The sequence below is a fragment of the Mauremys mutica genome, chromosome 2, assembly GCF_020497125.1.
Source record: "Mauremys mutica isolate MM-2020 ecotype Southern chromosome 2, ASM2049712v1, whole genome shotgun sequence".
NCBI lineage: Eukaryota > Metazoa > Chordata > Testudines > Geoemydidae > Mauremys > Mauremys mutica.
This window is the reverse complement of record NC_059073.1, coordinates 296307567-296331824: the sequence shown is the minus strand read 5'-3', so window position 1 is coordinate 296331824 and position 24258 is coordinate 296307567. Positions and strand designations below refer to the sequence as shown.

Below are 24258 nucleotides of genomic sequence, written 5' to 3'. Positions count from 1 at the left end.
ACTAAGTCGGACCGCCCGGCACCGATACCTGCCGTGGCACCGACAACATCGGCACTGTTGATTCCGGCCACGCAAGAGCCGTCGAGTCCGGTGCTGAAAGCTCCCCGGTGTGAGCCGTGGTTGACCTCACTATTCCCTCCACACCGGAGACATTTTCCACGGCGAGGGAGTTGATTGCACTGACGGAGTCTGCGCTGCCTCAACCCCCGGCACCGCCAGTGCGGGTTATACAGTCGATCAGCAAGCCTGCCTTGATCAGACCACCCTCCGTCGGCACCACAGAGCGGCACGTGAGCGGTGTGCAGGGATGCCGTTCCATCCGCCTCACCCCTCGATGTCCCTGACGACGGACGCCTCATCTCTCGGCTGGGGTGCTCACCTTGGTCAGTTTTGCACTCAAGGCCTTTGGTCAGCTCAAGAGCTGGCCTTGCACATCAGTGTCCGAGTACTGAGAGAAGTCCACCTTGCGTGCCAGGCGTTCAGCAGCACCTACAAAGCCGTTGTGTCTCAGTGTTCACAGACAACACAACAGCCGTGTATTACATAAACAAGCAGGGAGGAGCACGGTCCTCTCCTCTTTGCCAGGAAGCTATCCAGCTCGGGGACTTCTGCATAGCCCAATCGATAGACTTGGTAGCGTCCTTTCTCCCAGGGGTCCGGAACACTCTGGCAGATCGCCTCAGCAGATCCTGCCTGTCTCACGAGTAGTCAATTCGTCCGGACGTTATCCATTCCGTTTTCCGGAAGTGGGGCTTTCCCCGCATAGACCTCTTCGCTCCTCACGAGAACAGGAAGTGCCAGATGTTCTGCTCATTCCAAGGCCTCTCCCCGGGCTCGATCTCGGACGCTTTCTGATGCCGTGGACGAGCCATCTGCTGTACGCTTTTCCACCGTTCCCGCTGGTTCACAGGGTCCTGCTAACACTCCGCAGGGACAGAGCGCACCTGATCATGATCGCTCCAGCGTGGCCCAGGCAGCACTGGTACACCATGTTGCTAGACCTGTCGATAGCCAACCCGATTCCCCTGCCTCTTCGCCCAGACCTCATAACGCAGGATCACGGCAGACTTCACCACCCAGCCCTGCAATCCCTGCACCTCACAGCATGGCTGCTGCGTGGCTAAACCGATCCGAGTTACGTTGCTCTGTCTCGGTACAACAGGTACTCCTGGGTAGTAGGAAACCTTCCACTTGGTTAACATATCTGGCCAAGTGGAAGCGTTTCTCCTGCTGGTGCGAAACGCACAATGTTACTCCCTCCGAGGTCCCGATCCATTCCATCTTGGACTCCCTCTGGTCTCTCAAACAGCAGGGCCTGGCGGTGTCATCACTGAGGGTGCACTTGGCAGCCATCTCTGCCTTCCACCCAGGGGAGAGTGGCCGCTCCGTATTCTCGCACCCTATGGTTTCTAGGTTCCTCAAGGGCTTGGAGCGTTTATACCCCCAAGTTCGCCGTCCCGCCCAAACCTGGGTCCTCAACCTGGTTCTAACCAGACTTATGACTGCCCCATTCGAGCCACTGGCAACCTGCTCGCTGCTATACCTGTCCTGGAAGACAGCTTTCCTCGTAGCCATTACATCGGCCAGACGAGTCTCTGAGCTTCGGGCTCTCACGGTGGACCCACCGTATGCTGTGTTTCACAAGGACAAGGTGCAGTTGTGACCACATTTGGCTTTCCTCCCTAAGGTGGTGTCGGCCTTTCATATCAACCAGGATATCTTCCTTCCGGTCTTCTTTCCAAAGCCACACTCATCGCGAAGGGAGCAACAATTGCACTCCCTAGACGTCCGTAGGGCGCTCGCATTTTATATCGAGCGGACAAAGCCCTTCCGTAAAACGCCCCAACTCTTCGTCGCAGTGGCAGACCGAACGAAGGGCCTACCTGTCTCCTCGCAGGGGATTTCATCTTGGGTGACGTCGTGCATCCGCACCTCCTGTGACTTGGCCCATGTTCCATCGAGCCACCTCACTGCACATTCCACCAGGGCTCAGGCTTCTTCTGCTGCGTTCCTGGCTCACGTACCCTTCCAGGAAATCTGTCGTGCAGCTACCTGGGCCTCAGTCCACACCTTTGCCTCACATTATGCACTGGTCCAACAGCCCAGAGATGATGCAGCCTTTGGCTCAGCAGTTTGCATTCTGCAACATCTCACTCCGACCCCACCGCCTAGGTAAGGCTTGGGAGTCACCTAACTGGAATGGATATGAGCAATCACTCGAAGAAGAAAAGACGGTTACTCACCTTTGTAACTGTTGTTCTTCGAGATGTGTTGCTCATATCCATTCCAGACCCGCCCTCCTTCCCCTCTGTCGGAGTAGCCGGCAAGAAGGAACTGAAGGCCCGTTGGGTCGGCAGGGGTATATATTCGGCGCTATAGCAGCGCCACTCCAGGGGGCGCCCAGCCGACCCACCGAGTGTTGCTAGGGTAAAAATCTTCCAACGAACGTGCACGCGGCGCGCGCACACCTAACTGGAATGGATATGAGCAACACATCTCGAAGAACAACAGTTACAAAGATGAGTAAAAGACGGTTACTCACCGTAGTAACTGTTGTTCTTCGAGATGTGTTGCTCCTATCCATTCCAGTTAGGTGTGCGCGCCGTGCGTGCACGGCTCTACGGAAGATTTTTACCCTAGCAACTCCGGCGGGCCGGCTGGGCGCCCCCTGGAGTGGCGCCGCTATAGCGCAGGATATATACCCCAGCCGGCCCGTCCGCTCCTCAGTTCCTTTTTGCCGGCTACTCCGACAGTGGGGAAGGAGGGCGGGTCTGGAATGGATAGGAGCAACACATCTCGAAGAACAACAGTTACTACGGTGAGTAACCGTCTTTTCTTCTTCGAGTGATTGCTCCTATGCATTCCAGTTAGGTGATTCCCAAGCCTTACGTAGGTGGTGGGGTCGGAGTTAGATGTTGCAGAACGCGACCTCTAAGCCAAAGGCTGCATCAGCTCTGGACTCTTGGACCAATGAGGCAAAGGTGTGGACCGAGGACCAGGTAGGTGCACAACACATCCCCCGAAAGGGTATGCGAGCCAGGAAGGCAGCTGAGAAGCATGAGCCCTGGCGGAATGTGCAGCAAGGTGGCTCTATGGAACATGGGCCAAACAGAGGAGGTGCGGATGCACAACGTCATTGAAGATGAAATCCTCTAGGAGGAGACAAGTATGCCCTTCGTCCGGTATGCCGGTACGATGAAGGTTTTGGGGGCGTTACGAGAGGGCTCTGTCCGCTAGATATAGATTGTGGACGCCCGACGGATGTCGAAGGAGGGCCCCGTTGCTCTCCTTGCAAAGAGAGTGGCTTCGGAAAGAAGACCGGAAGGAAGATATCCTGGTAGATATAAAAGGCCGACCCGTCCCCAGGGAGGCAGGTCGGACGTGGTAATAACTGCCCTTGTCCCTGAGGAACACAGTATACCTTGGGCCTATTGTGAGAGTCTGAAGCTCGGAGACTCGTCTGGCCGCAGGAAAGGCTACAGGAAAACTGCCTTGCAGGACAGGTATATCAATGAGCATGTTGACATTGGCTCGAATAGGGCAGTCATAAAGCTGGTTAGAACCAGATTGAAGAGCCAGGTTTATGGCGGGGCCCCACTGGGGCGGAGGTATAAACGCTCCAAGCCCTGAGGAACCAGATGGAATGGAGCGGGACCTCGGCGGGGGAAACATTGCGCGTTTCGGAGCAGCAGGAGAAACGCTTCCACTTGGCCAGATACTTTAACCGAATGGACGAATTTTCTACCACCCCGGAGAATCCTGTAGAACCGAGGCAGAACAACGTAACTCGGATCGGTTTAGCCACGCAGGAGTTCTGCTGTGAGGTGCAGGGATTACAAGACCGGGTGGTGAAGGTTGCCATGATCCCACGTCATGGGGTCTGTGCCAAGAGGGTTGCTACCGACAGGTGTAGCAACATGGTGTGCCAGTGCTGCCCAGGTTACACTGGAGCGATCACGATCAGGGGCGTTCTGTCCCTGCGGAGTTTTAGCAGGACCTTGTGAACCAGCGGGGACAGTGGAAAGCGTACGGCAGATGGCTGGTCCACGGCCTCAGGAAAATCCTCCAAGACCGAGCCTGGGGAGAGGCCTTTGAACGAGGAGAATTGTCTCTCTTTCCGTTCTCGCGAGAGCGAGGAGGGCTATGCGGGGAAAGACCCACTTCTGGAAAACAGAATAGATAAAGACGGGAGGAAACTACCACTTGTGAGACAGGAAGGATCTGCTGAGACGATCCATCAGCTGAATCGCCTGGTACACAAGGCAGACTGCTCTCAGCTCTCGGACATTGATGTGTAAGGCCAGCTCTTGCGCTGACCGAAGGCCGTGAGTGCGAAACTACGCCAGGTGTGCACCCAGCCGAGAGATGGGCTGTCTGTCATGAGGGACCCCGAGGGGTGAATGAAACAGCATACCTGGATACACCAGGGAGGACGCTGACTCCCGGTCGAGGGAGCCTAGGCTGCTCGGTGGAAACGAGACGACCACGAGTATGCCATCTCTGCCCGGGTGGCACCCCCAGGTGAGCCACGATTGGAGTGAACAGAGGCGAAGCCTGGCATGTTCGGTTGCAAACGTGCAGACAGCCATGTGACTCAGGAAACCTAGGCAAGTGCGAGCCCAAGTTGGCGGGAAGGTCCATAGACCTTATACAATTGTTACCCTCGCCTGAAACCAAGGCTGAGGTAAGCAGGCTCTGGCGAGTCTGGAGTCCAGGACGGCCCCAATGAATTCCCTTCCCTATATGGGAATCAGAGTGGATTTTAATATTGATCATCAGGCCTAGACACAGGAATAGGTTCGTGTCTATGCCCACATGACTGGTACTTTGGGCCCGGTGGTTCTTCGAATGAGCCACTCGTCTAGATACGGAGAACGTGTATCCAACGGTGGCGAAGAAAAGCGGCGACTACAGCCATGCACTTTGAATACCCCTGGGCTGTATAGAGGCCAACCGGGAGGGCCGTATACTGGGAATAACAATGGTAGGCCCCAAACCGAGGGTACCCTCTGTGTGGAAGAGAAATGGCGACGTGAAAACACGCGCCCTTCATATCGAGGGCGGCGTACCAGTCTCCGGGATCCCAGGATGGGATGACGGTCGCCCTGGGTACCATGCGGAACTCATCTGGATCGCGACTTGTTGAGTTCCCGCAGGCCTAGGATAGGTCTGAGACCTCCCTTCGCTTAGGGGAATAGGTTTCGCCCTTAGGTACCTCCTGTATAGCTCCGATGAGGAGGAGCGTCCGTGCCTCTTGCCAGAGGAATCGCTCGAGAGAGGGGTCCTTAGGAGGGGCGAGGATGGGTAGGCTTTTGCCCCATTGGTGGTCAGAAGGACCCTAATTTCAGCTCCTTTGGGGTGCGGATTGATGGCCACGACTGTGTAAGCCACGCCCGCTGGCCAAGTCCTGACTTTGTCAAGGCGCAGGGTAAGAGCGGAGGTTGGGGACGGAAACGTCGGTGCTGAATCACCGGCATGTGCACGCCGAGAGAGAGAGAGCAAAGTGACCCTGCTGCCCTTTAGGTTCTGCAGCCTAGGGCCAGTGTTTTTAGAGAACAGGCCTGTGCCATTGAAGGGCAAGTCCTGTATAGCGTGCCGCAGCTGCGAGGGAAGGCTCGACAACAGGAGCCATGAAACGCGCCGCGTGGCAACACCCGGGGCCAGAGTCACGGCAGCAGAGTCAGCTGCGTCCAACGAGGCCTGAAGGGAAGCTCTCTCCAGCTCCGTCCTTTGCTGCAGGAGGGCATCGAACTCTTGACGGGAGTTCCGAAGAACCGACTCTGTAAATTTGCCCACCGCCACCCACAGTAGCGGATAAGCGGGGCTTGCTGGTTCGCTACACGAAGTTGCAGGGCCCCCTCCGGGTACATCTTACGGCCCCATAAGACCACACGCCCAGCCTCTTTGGAATTAGGGGCTGGTCGCATTTCGATTAGAGGAGGGCCGGAGGGGTATGTTGCTGCCCCAGTCTCATCTGGGGAGAAGGAAGAAGAAAGGCCAGGGACAAGCGGGTCCCGTGTGGGCTCGAGCTCCTGGACGACCTCCTGATCCGGTGGGATCTGGGAGCCCGGTGCCGAACCGGGGGTTGCTCTGTACCGGTCGGACGGGGACGACTAATTGTCACCTCTGGCACCCCGAGCTCGGAGGGAACGGAGTGAGATGGGATCACCGGTATGCCTCTGGCGTGGTAGTACACCCAAGGCGTCCAGAATGACCACTGATAGGTCTCCTGGAAGACTCTGGAGGGCACATCGGAAAACAGAGTGCTACGCATATGAAGTGTCCACACGGGACGACACTGATGCGTGGCTGGGTGACCCTGGAGGAGCTGAAAGCTCTTGGTAGAGTCTCCGTCTGTAACTGACGTCGCTCGATGCGGCACCGGGGATCGGTACCGGTAGGCAGACCGGTACCGAGAACGGGACCTGCCACCGAAGCTGCGCTGGGCGGTCGACCGAGGGCTCGATGATCAGGAGTGGCTACGGGCGTCCCGGTGCCTGGGTCGGTGCCGGGAGCTGGATCGGTGCTGAGTGTCCCGGACCAGCGAATGGGATGCTGACCGGTGCCGCGAGTACTACTGGTACCAACATGGAGAACGGTGCTGAGACTGTGAGCGGCGTCGGGACTTAGATCGGTGACAGGACCGAGAACATCCGTGGGACCGCGACCCTGAACGGTGCCGCTCTGCGGTGCCGACGTAGGGTGGGCTGATCAAGGCAGGCTTGCCCATCGACTATGTAACCCGCACCGGCGGTGCCGGGGGTTGAGGCAGCGCAGATGCTGTCGGTGCAATCAGCTCCCTCGCCGTGGACACTGTCTCCGGCGTGGAGGGAATAGTGAGCTCGACCATAGCTCGCACGACGGATGCAGCTTCGTAGCGAGCTCGACCACGGTCCGGACCGGGGAGTGTTCCAGCACCGGACTTGACGGCATTTGCCTAGCCGGAGTTAATGGTGCGGGCATTGTCGGTGCCGCGGCAGACATCGGTGCCGGGCGATCCGACGGAGCCTAGCGCTCGGCTGCGGAGCAGGCGGCTCGGACGCAGCTTCAGAGCGAGCTCGACCACGGTCAGTACCGGGGAGCTTTCCGGCACCGGACTCGACGGCTCTTGCCTGGCCGGAGTTAATGGTGCGGATATTGACGGTGCCGCGGCAGACATTGGTGCCGGGCGATCCCACTGAACATAGCGCTCGGCTGCGGAGCAGGCAGCTCAGACGCAGCGTCTTAGCGAGCTCGACCACGGTCCATACTGGGGAGCTTTCCAGCACCGGCCTCGACGGCTCTTGCCTGGCCGGAGTTAACGGTGTGGATACTGTCAGTGCCACGGCAGACATCGGTGCCGGGCGATCCGACTGAGCATCGCGCTCGGCTGCGGAGCAGGCGGCTCGGACGCAGCTTCCGGGCGAGCTCGACCACGGTGCGTACCGGGGAGCTTTCCAGCACCGGACTCGACGGCTCTTGCCTGGCTGGAGTAAATGGCGTGGGTATTGTCAGTGCCGCGGCAGACACCAGTGCCGGACGATCCGACCGAGCAGAGCACTCGGCTGCAGAGGCGGCGGCTCGGACGCAGCAAGGATACTGTGCCTCTTCATCCTCCAGGAGAGGGATCCATGCCGAGGGTACGTCGGAGCCAGCGACGGTGGTGCCAGGAGGCCTTGGCGGTACCGGCGATCCGGTGCCGAGGGAGCGCGCCTTGAAAACTAACTAGCGCTCGGCGCCGAGAGCGGAGGAGCAAGAGCTGCCTCCCTCAGGACCTGTTTAAAACGAAAGCCCCGCTCCCCTGTGTTCATGGATTAAAGGCCTCACAAATGCGGCACTTATCTGTGAGGTAAGATCCCTCGAGGCACTTAGGAGAAGATCTCTTGTTGGCAGCGGCTTGTGGCCAGCTGAGCATTAGGAAACCCTGTGGACCGGGCATCGGACCCGGCACCGGGTGAGGGGAAGGGGATAAACCCCGAACCCCTGTAAAATAAATACACTATACTATTCTACAAACAAACAGAGTTAACTACAACTATAAACAGAACGAGAGAAAACTACGAGTAGCTAGGGAAGTGGAGGTCAGCTGAGCTGTGCTCCACTGTTCCAACGCCCGTCACGGGCGGAAAGAAGGAACTGAGGAGCGGACGGGCCGGCTGGGGTATATATCCTGCGCTATAGCGGTGCCACTCCAGGGGGCGCCCAGCCGGCCCGCCGGAGTTGCTAGGGTAAAAATCTTCCAAAGAGTCGTGCATGCGCGGCGCGCACACCTAACTGGAATGCATAGGAGCAATCACTCAAAGAAGAACCGTCTTTTAGCAAGGTTTAAGCCAATGTGGCAAATTCCCTCCTCCTTACAGTGTTTTCCCTGGGGGTAAGGTGAGGCTGAGCCCCGCCCCCTCTAAATTCCTCTCCAAGGTGGCATCTTATTTTCACTTAAACCAAACCCTTCACCTCCGTGAACCACAGTGAAACTTGGGAGAAACCAAGCTGCACGCAGCATGTCTCCAGAGCCTTTTGAAACGTTTGTGTGTAGCCCTGGGGAAGAACATCAGAATGGTTACACTGGTCAGACCACTGGGACACCTAGAACATGGGGTTGTGTCCCTACCCATCCTGGCTAATAGCCATCGATGGACCTATCTGCCCACTACGTACCTAATTTTTTTTTTAACCCAGTTATACTTTTGGCTTTCACAACATCCCCTGGCAATGAGTTCCACAGGTTGACTGCGCGTTGTGTGAAGAAATACTTCCTTTTATTTGTTTTAAACCTGCTGCCTATTAATTTCATTTGGTGACCCCTAGTTCTTGTGTTATGAGAAGGAGTAAATAACACTTCCTTATCTACGTTCTCCACAGCAGTCATGATTTTATAGACCTCTATCGTATCCCCCTTTAGTCGTCTCTTTTCCAAGCTGAACAGTCCCAGCCTTATTCGTGTCTCCTCATATGAAAGCTTTTCCAAATCCCTAATCGTTTTTGTTGCCCTTCTGTGTTCCTTTTCTACGTCTAATGCAGTGTTTTTGAGATGGGGTGAGCAGACCTGCACACAGTATTCGAGATGTGGGCGTCCCATGGATTTATATAGCGGCAACATGATATTTTCTGTCTCATCTCTCCCTTTCTTAATGGTTCCCAACATTCCATTCGCTTTTTTGATGCTGCTGCACATTGAGTGGATGTTTTCAGAGAACTATTCACAGTGACTCCGAGATCTCTTTCTGGAGTGGTAACAGCTAATTGAGACCCCATCATTGTATACGTATAGCTGGGATTATGTTTTCCAATGTGCATTACTTTGCATTTATCAACATTGAATTTCATCTGCTATTTTGCTGCCCAGTCACCCAATTTTGTGAGATCCCTTTGTAGCTCCTCGCAGTCTGCCTGGGACTGAATTATCTTGAGTAATTTTGTATCATCTGCAATTTTGTCACCTCCCTGTTTATCCCTTTTTCCAGATCATTTATGACTATGTTGAATAGGACTGGTCCCAATACAGACCCTGACCATTTATACCTACCCTTTGTTTCGTCTCTCTTAACCAGTTACCAATCCATGAGAGAACCTTCCCTCTTACCCCATGGCTCCTTACTTTGCTTAAGAGCCTTTCGTGAGGGACCTTGTCAAAGGCTTTTGGAAAGTCCAAGTACGCTGTATCTACCGGATTCCCCTTGTTCACGTTTGTTTGACCCCCTCAAAGAATTCTAGTAGAGGGGTGAGGCGCGATTTCCCTTTACAAAAGCTGTGTTGACTCAGGTCGAGCATATCACGTTCATCTGCGTGTCTGATCGTTCTGTTCTTTGCTAAACTTTCAGCTATGAAATGACGTGAGGCTCACTAGCCTGTACGTGCCAGGCCGTCTCTTCCCAGAGATTCGCAAGTCGCCAGCTCGCTGTATCCGTCTGCCACCTAGTACTTATGCCCTTTCCCTCAGCTACTGCGGCCCTCTCAGCTGCTGGCTCGGTAATTTCAGTGTCCAGAGGACTGGCCTGTCACGGAGCTCAGCCCAGCCCTTTACCAAACCCTCCGCCGTGGACCTGGCAGCGGGATGGGACAGCAAACTGGGAGAGCTGCTCTGCAGTCCTCGTTTCGCTAACAGCCGTGAGGGTGCCTGCCCCACCCCATTGGTCTGGGAGCTGCCAGCCTGGCCCCAGGGTGAGGTCCCGCGACACAGCTGTGACGCCGAGTGACAGAGCTTGTAGGCAGATGGGGGGCGCAGTGACCTTGTGTCTATTGATCCAGTGAGGGACAAGTGTGGCTGCTGTGTCCCATATGCTTGGGGGGCAGGGGGCGAATCAGGCCGTGCAGTGTGAGCCGAGTCCCCCCCCCCTCCTCCCGGGTCTCTGCTGCCCATGGGTTCTGTTCTGGCACAGGAGCTACCTGCACTTTGAAATGATTCGTGTAGCCAAGGGCTCCAGGAGCCAGTTACGGTCAGGGAAGGAAGTGGGGAGCCAGGCCAGCACTGGGCACCTGTAGCCAGCCCTCCAGGTAAACGCATCGCTCCGTGGAGGGGCCATTAGCGCACATATTGCACAGGCCAGCAGCACCCCCCACGAACCCCAACACCCAACCTATGCTGTTGTGGGGAGACGACCAAGCAGCCTGAGGGGGGCTGGAGCTGTCTCCTTGGGACCAGGGTGGGGAGCTGGGCTCTGCTTGTGCCAAAGCCCCATATTCTATTCCCCACGCTCCTGTGCCAGCCCGGCCCTGGTGCCCTTGGCCTGGCCTAAGGACGCTGCCCCAGGCTGGCGCTGGTGCTAAGTGACGCTCCTCTCCTGTGTGCAGCTGCCCTACATGGAGCTGGAGAAGGTGAGCGGCGTGGAGGAGGCCAAGCACTATCTGCGGCAGAAGCTGCGGGAGCTCCGCTTTTGAAAGCAGCTGCCGCCCCTGGGGCGCAGTGACAGCAAGAGACCCACCTCCTCCGGCGGAGCCACGTGACACTGGACACGGTGCAGGCCACGGACCCTGCTCCCGGAGGCCCCCTTCCTCCCCTGGGGGCTGTAGGCCAGTGGAGCTGGTGGTAGCGGGCGGGTGGAGCGTGGGGCTGTTATTTATTGGCATTTGCTGAGGGGTCGGGGGTCGGGCTGGTGCAGCATCAGGGGTGGGGGGCTAGTGTAAATGGCTGGGCCAGTGCCATAGCCCCAAGGGGGAGCAGTGCATGCTGGGCCTGCTCCTCCACCCCCAAGGCTCCTGTCTGCAAAGGGGGGGTGCACTGGTCTGTGTGTCCTCAGAGCTGGGGGCGGGGCAGGGCTCCCTGAGCTGCCTTCAGCACCTGCTGCCCAGCTGGGAGTGCCTCTCCCCTATGGGCTGCACAGGGCGGGGGGCTGGAAGTGCATTGGCGGGGGGCCCCTGGAGCTGTTTGGCCCAGCCCAAGGGGCCACTGGGGTGGTGAGGACAAAGTTTACAATAAAAATGGAGAAAAAGCTGTGCTGTCCTGACCCATTTCATGGTGCTAGTTTGTGCCCCACAGCCCCCCGTGCAGGGGCCCAGAGAGCGGCTGGGGGGGGTATTGCCTGCTGCACCCTGCCAGGGGACGGGGCCTGCTAGCCCTGTGCCAGCCTGGCTCTAGGCCCACGTCCGAGGGGGCAGGGTGTGGCCCTAGCGAGTGACCCCTACCTGGGAGATGCAGCTTCCCCAGCCCCACTCGCCCTGTGCCCTGCCAGACCCACAGCAGGGCAGGAACGGGAGCACAATGCGACTCTGCCCCATAACACCCATCCCCCGGGGTACTCAGGGGTGTTGTGCAGGCCTGATTTTGCCCCATGGCCCTGTCCCAGCCCCAGCCTAGCTTACGGTGGGGGGGGGGGGCACTGGGCTGCTTCCTGCCCAACCACGGCCCTGCCCAGCCTGCCAGTGGGACTGGGGCCCGTGACGGTTACATAGTGCAGGGGCGACACGGGGGTTTGCTGCACAAACGTGTTCACCGAACCGACCTGAGCAGCAGCTGCTGGCACCAGCCCGGCTCGCTCCAGGCCTGTTGTGTGAGCCTCCCCCACAGCCCCTCCAAGCCAGGCCCCCCACATTCCTTAGAAAGCTGTTTATTGACAGTTAACTTAGTCTCTTAAATAAAACCCCACTGAATTTAGGAAACACTTGATTGTCTGGGTGGGGCCCGGGGCTGGTGGGGCAGGGCTGGAGCAGGGAGGACAGCCCCCCGCCCCGCCAGGGGGCACACGGGATGCTGCAGGAGCGGGTCCAGCACACGATGCCGTTTGGACGGGGGCAGGCGGCACGGCCCACTCCCTGCCCAGGGCGGGTAGCAGCCCCCGCAGCGCAGGGCAGGGCTCTGATCGGTTCCTTTGGCAGGTGGGGCGAGACGGGGAGCATCTCATGGCTGGTGTGGCACAGGCACTGGGGGAGTGCTGGGCGCCTGCCCCAGCTGGGCACAGGTCTGGAGATGGCGCAGGTCCGGGCGATGCCACTGCAGCTCCTGGCGCAGCAGCCGGGGGGGGGCCTGCCTGTGCCCACAGCCCTGCACAGCGTCGCTTGCTGGCGCCCCTCACACGGGCATCGGCATCTCGTTGTACTCGTCCACCCCTTCCCGCTCGTCGAAGATCGGCTCCGCCTCCTCTGCGTCCAGCTGGGGAGAGACGGAGCAACCAGGCGGGCGGTGGGTGGGTGGGGAAGAGGCCGCACCCGGCGCTGCCAGGAGCCTGCCCCCCCTCCCCCCAGCCTCTGAGCCCCTGGGCCAGTGCTGCCTGCTGCTGCCCCACACGCCAGTGCCTGGGCAGTGTCTCCCCAGCCCGGAGAGCCTCCCACCTCCCACCCCGTCCAGGCAGAGGCTGGCGCCTGAGGGCGTCCTGTGGCCTGGCCACGCCCCCCTCCCCCCCTCCCCCCCACACGGGACTTACACACTTGAGCTCGCGGGCGGTGAAGATGCGGGTGAGCAGGCACATGCGGAGCGGCACGGTGAGGATGAGGATGAAGGGGAAGGCCAGGGAGGCGGCGGTGGACATGACGGCCCAGAGCACGGCCAGGCACGCCAGCTGCAGGCCCGTGAAGAGGTGCATCCGCAGGGTGCGCACCTGCCCGGGGAGCCACGCGGGGTTAATGCCCCGGCCCAGTGCCACAGCCGCTTTCCCTGCCCGCCCCGGCTCCCCCCTGCTGGCACCCCGCCCCCCCCCACTGGCTCGCTGCCCCTGCCCCCTCTGTAGAGCCCTGCCCCCTGCTGGCTCACTGCCCCCCCCCCCGAGACACACCCCCCCCGCTGGCACCTTGCCCCTCCCAAAGAGCCTCCCCCCCTCCGCTGGTTCCCTGCCCCCCCAGGGGTCCCCGCTGCTGGCTCCCTCCGCCCCCCCCCCCCCGCAAAGGCTGGTTCCAACCCCCCCCCCCCAGCAGTTTGGAATGGGACACCTGCCGCCGCCCCCACCCCCCGCTGCTACCTGCCAATGGGCCGTGCCCCCCGCAGGCTCCGTGCCCCCCCCCGCTGCTATCTGCCAATGGGCCGTGCCCCCCGCAGGCTCTGTGCCCCCCCCCGCTGCTATCTGCCAATGGGCCGTGCCCCCCCCCGCTGCTATCTGCCAATGGGCCGTGCCCCCCGCTGGCTCTGTGCCCCCCCCCGCTATCTGCCAATGGGCCGTGCCCCCCGCAGGCTCTGTGCCCCCCCCACTATCTGCCAATGGGCCGTGCCCCCCACAGGCTCTCTGCCCCCCCCCCCCACTATCTGCCAATGGGCCGTGCCCCCCGCAGGCTCCGGGCCCCCCCCCCGCTGCTATCTGCCAATGGGCCGTGCCCCCCGCTGGCTCTGTGCCCCCCCGCTGCTATCTGCCAATGGGCCGTGCCCCCCGCAGGCTCTGTGCCCCCCCCGCTGCTATCTGCCAATGGGCCGGGCCCACCGCTGGCTCTGTGCCCCCCCGCTGCTATCTGCCAATGGGCTGTGCCCCCCGCTGGCTCCGTGCCCCCCCCGCTATCTGCCAATGGGCCGTGCCCCCCCCCGCTGGCTCCGTGCCCCCCCCGCTATCTGCCAATGGGCCGTGCCCCCCCCCTGCTATCTGCCAATGGGCCGTGCCCCCCGCAGGGTCTGTGCCCCCCCCCGCTATCTGCCAATGGGCCGTGCCCCCTGCAGGCTCCGTGCCCCCCCCCGGCTATCTGCCCATGGGCCGTGCCCCCCGCTGGCTCTGTGCCCCCCCCCCCGCTGCTATCTGCCAATGGGCCGTGCCCCCCGCAGGCTCTGTGCCCCCCCCCGCTGCTATCTGCCAATGGGCCGTGCCCCCCGCTGTGTCTGTGCCCCCCCCCGCTGCTATCTGCCAATGGGCCGTGCCCCCCACTGGCTCTGTGCCCCCCCCCGCTGCTATCTGCCAATGGGCCGTGCCCCCCGCAGGCTCTGTGCCCCCCCCCGCTGCTATCTGCCAATGGGCCGTGCCCCCCGCTGGCTCTGTGCCCCCCCCGCTGCTATCTGCCAATGGGCCGTGCCCCCCGCAGGCTCCGTGCCCCCCCACGCTATCTGCCAATGGGCCGTGCCCCCCGCTGGCTCTGTGCCCCCCCGCTATCTGCCATTGGGCCGTGCCCCCCGCAGGCTCTGTGCCCCCCCCGCTATCTGCCAATGGGCCGTGCCCCCCGCAGGCTCCGTGCCCCCCCCCCGCTGCTATCTGCCAATGGGCCGTGCCCCCTGGTGGCTCTGTGCCCCCCCCCCGCTGCTATCTGCCAATGGGCCGTGCCCCCCGCAGGCTCTGTGCCCCCCCCACTGCTAACTGCCAATGGGCCGTGCCCCCCGCTGGCCCTGTGGCCCCCCCGCTGCTATCTGCCAATGGGCCGTGCCCCCCGCAGGCTCTGTGCCCCCCCCCCGCTGCTATCTGCCAATGGGCCGTGCCCGCCTGTGGCTCTGGGCCCCCCCCGCTGCTATCTGCCAATGGGCCGTGCCCCCCGCAGGCTCCGTGCCCCCCCACGCTATCTGCCAATGGGCCGTGCCCCCCGCTGGCTCTGTGCCCCCCCCGCTATCTGCCAATGGGCCGTGCCCCCCGCAGGCTCTGTGCCCCCCCCGCTATCTGCCAATGGGCCGTGCCCCCCGCAGGCTCCGTGCCCCCCCCGCTGCTATCTGCCAATGGGCCGTGCCCCCTGGTGGCTCTGTGCCCCCCCCGCTGCTATCTGCCAATGGGACGTGCCCCCCGCAGGCTCTGTGCCCACCCCCACTGCTAACTGCCAATGGGCCGTGCCCCCCGCTGGCTCTGTGCCCCCCCCGCTGCTATCTGCCAATGGGCCGTGCCCCCCCCTGGCTCTGTGCCCCCCCCCCGCTATCTGCCAATGGGCCGTGCCCCCCGCAGGCTCCGTGCCCCCCCCCGCTGCTATCTGCCAATGGGCCGTGCCCCCCGCAGGCTCCGTGCCCCCCCCGCTACTATCTGCCAATGGGCCGTGCCCCCCGCTGGCTCCGTGCCCCCCCCCGCAGACCTTTTTGACGAAGGTGACGTCGGGGTGGTGCTTGGGAGGCATGAGCAGCAGGTGCAGGCGCTCGTAGAACTGGATGCCGTTCAGCGAGGTGACGCCCATGTACAGGAAGATCCCGAAGAGCACAGCCAGGGGGATGTGCCGCAGCAGGTCCCCGATGACGATGGACAGGCCTGGGGGGAAGGGGGGGCAGCCTCTGAGCCCACAGGAGCCCTCCCCCCCCCCCACTGCTCTGGCCCAGTGAAGGGGTCTCCCAGAGACTGTCCCAAAGCTGGGGGCGCAGCCCCAAGCCCGTGGGTCTGTGACACACCCCCAAGCCCCAGGGCTTCCCCAGATTACCCCCCAGGCCCCAAAGCACCCCACAGCTGGGCCTGAGCTCTGCCCGCCCTGGGAGCCTCTCCCCTGCTGGGCCGTGGGCGGGGGAGACGGGGCGGCTGGCGGGACTCACCCACGAGCAGGGCCACCAGCAGCCCTGTGACGCGCTGCTCCTTCACCTCCTGGATCTTGGGCTTGTCGCCGGGGGCCACGGCCTTGCTCATGACCGTCAGGGCGTTGGCGTGGGTCACCGAGCGCACCGTGGCGGCCGCCAGCCAGGGCAGCCCGAAGAGGGCGCAGAAGCCGCCCATGGCCACGATGAGCAGCAGGTCGAGGTGGAAGCCGGAGCCCTTCTGCAGCATGCGCTCCTTCTTACTGATGATCAGCCTGGGGGGCACCGGAGCCTGAGAGCCTGCCCCACGGCCCCCACACCTGCCCCCCACAGCATGCACTCCTTCTTACTGATGATCAGCCTGGGGGGCACCGGAGCCTGAGAGCCTGCCCCACGGCCCCCACACCTGCCCCCCGCAGCCCCCCGCAGCATGCACTACTCCTTACTGGTGATCAGCCTGGGGGGCACCGGAGCCTGAGAGCCTGCCCCACGGCCCCCACACCTGCCCCCCACAGCATGCACTCCTTCTTACTGATGATCAGCCTGGGGGGCACCGGAGCCTGAGAGCCTGCCCCACGGCCCCCACACCTGCCCCCCACAGCATGCACTACTCCTTACTGGTGATCAGCCTGGGGGGCACCGGAGCCTGAGAGCCTGCCCCACGGCCCCCACACCTGCCCCCCACAGCATGCACTCCTTCTTACTGATGATCAGCCTGGGGGGCACCGGAGCCTGAGAGCCTGCCCCACGGCCCCCACACCTGCCCCCCGCAGCCCCCCGCAGCATGCACTACTCCTTCTTACTGATGATCAGCCTGGGGGGCACCGGAGCCTGAGAGCCTGCCCCACGGCCCCCACACCTGCCCCCCGCAGCATGCACTACTCCTTACTGGTGATCAGCCTGGGGGGCACCGGAGCCTGAGAGCCTGCCCCACGGCCCCCACACCTGCCCCCCACAGCCCCCCGCAGCATGCACTACTCCTTACTGGTGATGATCAGCCTGGGGGGCACCGGAGCCTGAGAGCCTGCCCCACGGCCCCCACACCTGCCCCCCACAGCCCCCCGCAGCATGCACTACTCCTTACTGGTGATGATCAGCCTGGGGGCACCGGAGCCTGAGAGCCTGCCCCACGGCCCCCACACCTGCCCCCCACAGCCCCCCGCAGCATGCACTACTCCTTACTGGTGATGATCAGCCTGGGGGGCACCGGAGCCTGAGAGCCTGCCCCACGGCCCCCACACCTGCCCCCCACAGCCCCCCGCAGCATGCACTACTCCTTACTGGTGATGATCAGCCTGGGGGCACCGGAGCCTGAGAGCCTGCCCCACGGCCCCCACACCTGCCCCCCACAGCCCCCCGCAGCATGCACTACTCCTTACTGATGATGAGCCTGGGGGTGGGCACAGGGCGCCGGTGTCTCAGGGCCTGCCCCACTGCCCCCCACAGCCCGGGGCCTCTCCCAATAGCCCCCCCCAACCCCCCGCCTGTGGGCGGCTCAGCTCACGTGGTGATCTGGGTCTCCATGAAGATGAGGATGAAGACCAGCACGGCCGGCAGCGCGCTGGCCACCATCATCCAGACGGGGAAGGAGCTGCCCTCGCCCAGGGGGTTGATGACCCAGCCCCGCTTCTCCGGGGCCGTCACTGAGAAGCCACTGGGAACGCTCAGCTTCTGCGGGGGGGGGGGGAATGGAGGGGGCCATGAGAGACAACCTGGGGGGGGCCTCGGCACAGGGGGCAATGGGGGATGGGGGTGGGACATGCTGGAGAAGGGGGAGCACGCATGTGGAGGGACAGGGAGGTGGGGGCAGGGAGGACGGGCCAGGGGAGGGGGGGCCAGGAAAGATGAGAGAGCAGGCATGGGGGGGATGGGGAGTTGGGGGGGTGGAGGGGGCAGGTGTGAGGGCGGATGGGGAGGTGGGGGCAGAGGGTACGGGGCGGGGGGTGGGGACAGGTGTGAGGGGGACAGGGAAGTTGGGGGGCAGGGGGACGGGGGCAGGTGTGAGGGCGGATGGGGAGGTGGGGGCAGAGGGTACGGGGCGGGGGGTGGGGACAGGTGTGAGGGGGAGATGGGGGCGGGGTGGGACAGGGGCAAGTGTGAGGGGGACAGGGGAGTTGGGGGCAGGGGGACGGGGGCAGGTGTGAGGGCGGATGGGGAGGTGGGGGCAGAGGGTACGGGGAGCCGGGTGGAGACAGGTGTGAGGGGGACAGGGGAGTTGGGGGGCAGGGGGACGGGGACAGGTGTGAGGGCGGATGGGGAGGTGGGGGCAGAGGGTACGGGGCGGGGGGTGGGGACAGGTGTGAGGGGGACAGGGGAGTTGGGGGGCAGGGGGACGGGGACAGGTGTGAGGGCGGATGGGGAGGTGGGGGCAGAGGGTACGGGGCGGGGGGTGGGGACAGGTGTGAGGGGGACAGGGGAGTTGGGGGGCAGGAGGACGGGGGCAGGTGTGAGGGCGGATGGGGAGGTGGGGGCAGAGGGTACGGGGGGGGGGTGGGGACAGGTGTGAGGGGGACAGGGGAGTTGGGGGGCAGGGGGACGGGGACAGGTGTGAGGGCGGATGGGGAGGTGGGGGCAGAGGGTACGGGGCGGGTGGTGGGGACAGGTGTGAGGGGGACAGGGGAGTTGGGGGGCAGGGGGACAGGGGCAGGTGTGAGGGCGGATGGGGAGGTGGGGGCAGAGGGTACGGGGCGGGGGGTGGGGACAGGTGTGAGGGGGACAGGGGAGTTGGGGGGCAGGGGGACGGGGACAGGTGTGAGGGCGGATGGGGAGGTGGGGGCAGAGGGTACGGGGCGGGGGGTGGGGACAGGTGTGAGGGGGACAGGGGAGTTGGGGGGCAGGGGGACGGGGACAGGTGTGAGGGCGGATGGGGAGGTGGGGGCAGAGGGTACGGGGCGGGGGGTGGGGACAGGTGTGAGGGGGACAGGGGAGTTGGGGGGCAGGGGGACAGGGGCAGGTGTGAGGGCGGATGGGGAGGTGGGGGCAGAGGGTACGGGGCGGGGGGTGGGGACAGGTGTGAGGGGGACAGGGAAGTTGGGGGGCAGGGGGACGGGGACAGGTGTGAGGGCGGATGGGGAGGTGGGGGCAGAGGGTACGGGGCGGGGGGTGGGGACAGGTGTGAGGGGGACAGGGGAGTTGGGGGGCAGGAGGCAGGGGGCAGGTGTGAGGGCGGATGGGGAGGAGGTGGGGGCAGAGGGTACGGGGCGGGGGGTGGGGACAGGTGTGAGGGGGACAGGGCAGTTGGGGGCAGGGGGACGGGGACAGGTGTGAGGGCGGATGGGGAGGTGGGGGCAGAGGGTACGGGGCGGGGGGTGGGGACAGGTGTGAGGGGGACAGGGGAGTTGGGGGGGTGGAGGGGGCAGGTGTGAGGGCGGATGGGGAGGTGGGGGCAGAGGGTACGGGGTGGGGGGTGGGGACAGGTGTGAGGGGGAGATGGGGGCAGGGGAGGGGGAAAAGGGGGCCTGTGTGAGGGGGGATGGGTAGGGGGCAGGGGACAGGCATGACAGGGGGCAGCAGGCTGGGACGAACACGGGAAAGGTGGTAACACCCCGGTGCCCCATCTCGAGGGCTCCGTCCCCGTGGCCCCAGGCCCCTAGGCCTGGCAGCTCCGGCCTGGCGTTGGGCCCCTCGTGCTGCAGAGCCCTGGCCGTGGGGCAGGTCCTGCCCGGCCGGGGGAATCCGGCGCCATGGGACAGGCTGGGTGGTGGCCGGTGCCTGCGGGAACAGGGCCCGGGCTGGCGGACGCCGGCTCTGCCCAGGGCGGACAGACACGGGGACGGGGAGACGGAATCAGACGGGTCCCCAGCTCCAGGCTTGGCCAAGCCGCACCAGGGCTGAGCCGCTGCCCCTCCGGCTTCGCCTGCGGTGTCCCGGGGCTCGACGAGCTGCTCTGGCGGAAAAGGCTCCTGGTGCCAGGGCAGGTCCTGGCTGGGCGCGTCGGTCCCTGTGGGGCACACAAGGCTCCCCCGGCTCCGTGGGACTCGCTGGCAGAGCTCGCGGGGGGCAGCAGGAGGGCTGGAGCCCTGAGGCTCTGTAGGAGGCAGCGAGAGGGGGACCCCTGGGGTAGGGCAGCTGAGGGGGTCCCCCCAGGGGCTGTCTGCAGGCCCAGGCATAGCACAGAGCCTGTGGGTCCCTGACACGGCCCCTCTCTGCCCCACTGACCTGCGTGTACGTGTCCCGGATGCTGAAATCCACCAGCACCATGATGAGGATGGCGATGGGCACCCCGAAGTCCCCGATCACCCGACGGATCTGCAGAGAGCGGGTCAGCGCCGGCCAGGTGGGCCCCAGGAGTTCTGCCCCTAATGAACCCTGCCCCCAGCTCTGCCCTCCCTGCCCCCCGCGAACCCTGCCCGCCCCCCAGGAGCCCTGCCCCCCAGGAGCCCTGCCCTCCTGCCATGGCACAGCCTCCAGGGCCTGCCCCCAGAACTCTGCCCCCCACACCCCGCAGCGCCTCTCCCTGCCCCCAGCTCTGCCCTCCCTGCCCCCCGCGAACCCTGCCTGCCCCCCAGGAGCCCTGCCCTCCTGCCATGGCACAGCCTGCAGGGACCTGCCCCCAGAACCCTGCCCCCCTCTCTCCCCAGCGCCTCTCCCTGCCCCCAGCTCTGCCCTCCCTGCCCCCCGCGAACCCTGCCCGCCCCCCAGGAGCCCTGCCCCCCAGGAGCCCTGCCCTCCTGCCATGGCACAGCCTGCAGGGACCTGCCCCCAGAACCCTGCCCCCCACACCCCGCAGCGCCTCTCCCTGCCCCAGCTCTGCCCTCCCTGTCCCTTGCCCCCCAGCAAACCCTGCCCCGACACAGCCTGCAGGGAGCTGCCCCCAGCTCTGCCCCAGCTTGCCCCTTCCTCCCACCTCACAGCTCTGCTCCAGCCCTTCTCCCCCGGCCCCCCATGCCCAGGCCCCCCACGGCCCCTGCTCACCCGCCCGGGGAAGAAGCGGCTGTTCTTGAACTTGCGCAGGAAGAAGGCGATGAAGAAGGTGCCGGCCATGAGCACCAGCGAGAGCAGGGCCGTGTTGGGCTGCCCCGTCACCGCCGGCCCGGGCCGGCCCCCCGTCCCATTCCCCAGGGGCGCGCTGCCATTCTCCGTGCCCGTCCCGTTCGCCCACCCGCAGCCGTGCAGGGGGTGCTCCTGGAAGATCTGCCGGGAGATCACGGGGGCCTGAGATCCAGCCCACAGCCCCCCACCCCCTAAAGCCCCCACGGCCCCCCCACGTCCCGCCCCCACCGGCCAGGACAGCCCCCAGTGCCCGGCCCCCTCCAGCCCCCACGGCCCCCCACCCCCTCCAGCCCCCCACGTCCCGCCCCCACCGGCCAGGACAGCCCCCAGTGCCCGGCCCCCTCCAGCCCCCTCAAATTACAACCCCCAAGGCCCCCCAGCCAGGACAGCCCCCAGCCCCCCACCCCATCCAGCCCCCCACGTCCCGCCCCCACCGGCCAGGACAGCCCCCAGTGCCCGGCCCCCTCCAGCCCCCACGGCCCTCCAGCCAGGACAGCCCCCAGCCCCCCACCCCATCCAGCCCCCCACGTCCCGCCCCCACCGGCCAGGACAGCCCCCAGTGCCCGGCCCCCTCCAGCCCCCACGGCCCCCCACCAGCCAGGACAGCCCCCAGTGCCCGGCCCCCTCCAGCCACCACGGCCCCCCACCTGACAGGACAGCCCCCAGTGCCCGGCGCCCTCCAGCCCGCTCGGCCCCCCACCCCCTCCAGCCCCCCACGTCCCGCCCCCACCGGCCAGGACAGCCCCCAGTGCCCGGCCCCCTCCAGCCCCCACCACTTCCACCCCCCCCGGCCCCCCAGCCTGGACAGCCCCCTGCCCCCCTCCCCCTCCAGCCCCCCACGTCCCACCCCCACCGGCCAGGACAGCCCCCAGTGCCCGGTCCCCTCCAGCCCCCACGGCCCTCCAGCCAGGACAGCCCCCCATACCCCCCTCAAACGTAGCTGCCCACCCCAGCGTCGGATCCCCTGGCCTCGGCTGGCTGGGCCGGGCCGCCCGGGCTCGCACCTTGGCCAGCTTGGAGAAGGTCTCGTAGATGAAGATGAGGGAGATGAGGAAGGCGAAGATCTCCTGGGTGAAGCGGGACACGAAGCGCACCAGGATGCTGCCCTCCACAGCCACCATCACCAGCACGATGAGGATGAGCCAGAAGCCGATCCACACGCGCCCCACCAGGTACTCCAGCCCGTTGGTCGTGCAGAACTGCCGGGGCACGGCCCACAGTGAGGGGGGCTGGTCCATGCTCCTAGCCAGGGGCTCCCCTCGGCCCCCCAGGCAGGGTCTGGGTACCTGTTCCAGGGGCGGGGGGGCAGGCCAGCTGGGGGGAGGGACGGGCAGCACAGGTGGGGGGTGCAGGGTCTCCGGGACCCGTTCCCGGGCAGGGGGGCAGGACGGGGGTGGGGATGGATGGGCAGAGCAGGTCGGGGGAGGGATGGGCAGCACAGGGTGGGGGGTGCAGGGTCTCTGGGACCCGTTCCGGGGCAGGTGGGCAGGACGGGGGTGGGGATGGAGGGGCAGAGCAGGTCGGGGGAGGGATGGGCAGCACAGGCAGGGGGCGCAGGGTCTCGCCTCGAGCTGTGGGTCGTCCCATGACCTCTGCCCCAGGGTTATAGCACAGGGACATCAGGAACAGCGTGACCCCCAACTCCGACCCTGTGCCCAGCCGCTGCCCTGCACCCCTGGGATCTAGGGCTCTCTGGAGGCTGCCAGGGCACTGGGGGGGTTCGTGGGAGCCTCGGAGGGGGGAGGGGTGTCAGTTTGGGGAGAGGCAGGGGACTCTGGGGGCTCCAAAACTATCAGGGCTCCAGCGAACTAGGAGGGTTCTCTAGGGGACAAACAGGGTTTCTAGGGGACTATCAGGGAGTTCTGGGGGGGGCCTTGGGGGCTCTGGGGGGTAACTGGGATTCTGGGGAGCTCCAGGGAGTAACAGGGGCTCCAGGGGCCATCAGGGGGCTTTGAGGGGCTCTCGGGGGGTCTGGGGGTAACAGAGGTCTCCGGGGGCTATCGGGGGGCTATCTGCAGGCTATTGGGGGGTAACAGGAGATCTGAGGGACTATTTGGGGGTTTGGGGGGTTCCGGGAGCTATCAGGGGGCTCCAAGGGGCTCGGGGCGCTCGGGGGGTAACGGAGGCTCTGGGGCCTTCCCAGGAGTCCTGGACTCACTGTGAAAAACGCTTCTTCGAAGACGAGCAGGGGCCCGGAGAAGCCGATGACGAGCAGCGGCTGGGCGCCCAGCAGGCAGAAGACGATGCCCTGCACGGCCGTGGAGATGATCAGCTCCGACACCCCGATCAGGTCCTGGGTCTTCTCCCCTGCGGGGGGCGAGGGCTCAGCGCTGGAGACGCCCCTCCCCGCCGCCCCCCCTCCCCACTGACCCCCGGCAACGGGCCCCCACTCCCCTCCCCCGGCCCCTCCCCGCTGACCCCCGGCAACGGGCCCCCACTCCCCTCCCCCGGCCCCTCCCCGCTGACCCCCGGCAACGGACCCCCACTCCCCTCCCCCGGCCCCTCCCCGCTGACCCCCGGCAACGGGCCCCCACTCCCCTCCCCCGGCCCCTCCCCGCTGACCCCCGGCAACGGGCCCCCACTCCCCTCCCCCGGCCCCTCCCCGCTGACCCCCGGCAACGGGCCCCCACTCCCCTCCCCCGGCCCCTCCCCGCTGACCCCCGGCAACGGGCCCCCACTCCCCTCCCCCGGCCCCTCCCCGCTGACCCCCGGCACCTCCCTGCTGACCCCCCCTCCCCGCTGACACCCGGCAACGGGCCCTCACTCCCCTCCCCCGGCCCCTCCCCGCTGACCCCCGGCAACTGACCCCCACTCCCCTCCCCCGGCCCCTCCCCGCTGACTCCCGGCAACGGGCCCCCACTCCCCTCCCCCGGCCCCTCCCCGCTGACCCCCGGCAACAGACCCCCACTCCCCTCCCCCGGCCCCTCCCCGCTGACACCCGGCAACGGGCCCTCACTCCCCTCCCCCGGCCCCTCCCCGCTGACCCGCGGCAAGAGGCACCCACTCCCCTCCCCCGGCCCCTCCCCGCTGACCCCCGGCAACGGACCCCCACTCCCCTCCCCCAGTCCCCTCCCCGCTGACCCCGGCAACGGGCCCCCACTCCCCTCCCCCTCCCCGCTGACCCCCGGCAACGGGCCCCCACTCCCTCCCCCGGCCCCACCCCGCTGACCCCCGGCAACTGGCCCAAACTCCCCTCCCCCGGCCCCTCCCCGCTGACCCCCGGCAACAGACCCCCACTCCCCTCCCCCGGCCCCTCCCCGCTGACCCCCGGCAACGGACCGCCACTCCCCTCCCCCGGCCCCTCCCCGCTGACCCCCGGCAACGGACCCCCACTCCCCTCCCCCGGCCCCTCCCCGCTGACCCCCGGCAACGGACCCCCACTCCCCTCCCCCGGGCCCCTCCCCGCTGACCCCCGGCAACGGGCCCCCACTCCCTCCGCCGGCCCCTCCACGCTGACCCCGGCAACGGGCCCC

The 24258-nt window shown here is 65.3% G+C and overlaps 2 protein-coding genes across 7 annotated transcripts in view; one reads left to right on the top strand and one right to left on the bottom strand.

The window, feature by feature from the left end:
- FASTK (Fas activated serine/threonine kinase) overlaps window positions 1-11393 on the top strand; it is a 52725-nt gene extending 41332 nt beyond the window's left edge. Inside the window, exon 10 of the mRNA XM_045004289.1 lies at window positions 10771-11393. Coding sequence (XP_044860224.1) covers window positions 10771-10857 — 87 coding nt within the window. The 3' untranslated portion in view covers window positions 10858-11393. The remainder of the gene's footprint in view (window positions 1-10770) is intronic.
- Window positions 11394-12007: 614 nt separating this feature from the next.
- The window catches only part of SLC4A2 (solute carrier family 4 member 2), a 78254-nt gene continuing 66003 nt past the window's right edge, over window positions 12008-24258 (bottom strand). For all 6 annotated transcript variants that reach the window (XM_045004274.1, XM_045004277.1, XM_045004275.1 and 3 more), the window contains 9 exons: window positions 22944-23092; window positions 21790-21984; window positions 20708-20926; window positions 19952-20041; window positions 17298-17464; window positions 15815-16068; window positions 15370-15539; window positions 12837-13010; window positions 12008-12565 (listed from right to left, as the gene is read on the bottom strand). In XM_045004274.1, the coding sequence (XP_044860209.1) occupies window positions 12485-12565; window positions 12837-13010; window positions 15370-15539; window positions 15815-16068; window positions 17298-17464; window positions 19952-20041; window positions 20708-20926; window positions 21790-21984; window positions 22944-23092 (1499 nt within the window). In that variant the 3' untranslated portion in view covers window positions 12008-12484. The remainder of the gene's footprint in view (window positions 12566-12836; window positions 13011-15369; window positions 15540-15814; window positions 16069-17297; window positions 17465-19951; window positions 20042-20707; window positions 20927-21789; window positions 21985-22943; window positions 23093-24258) is intronic.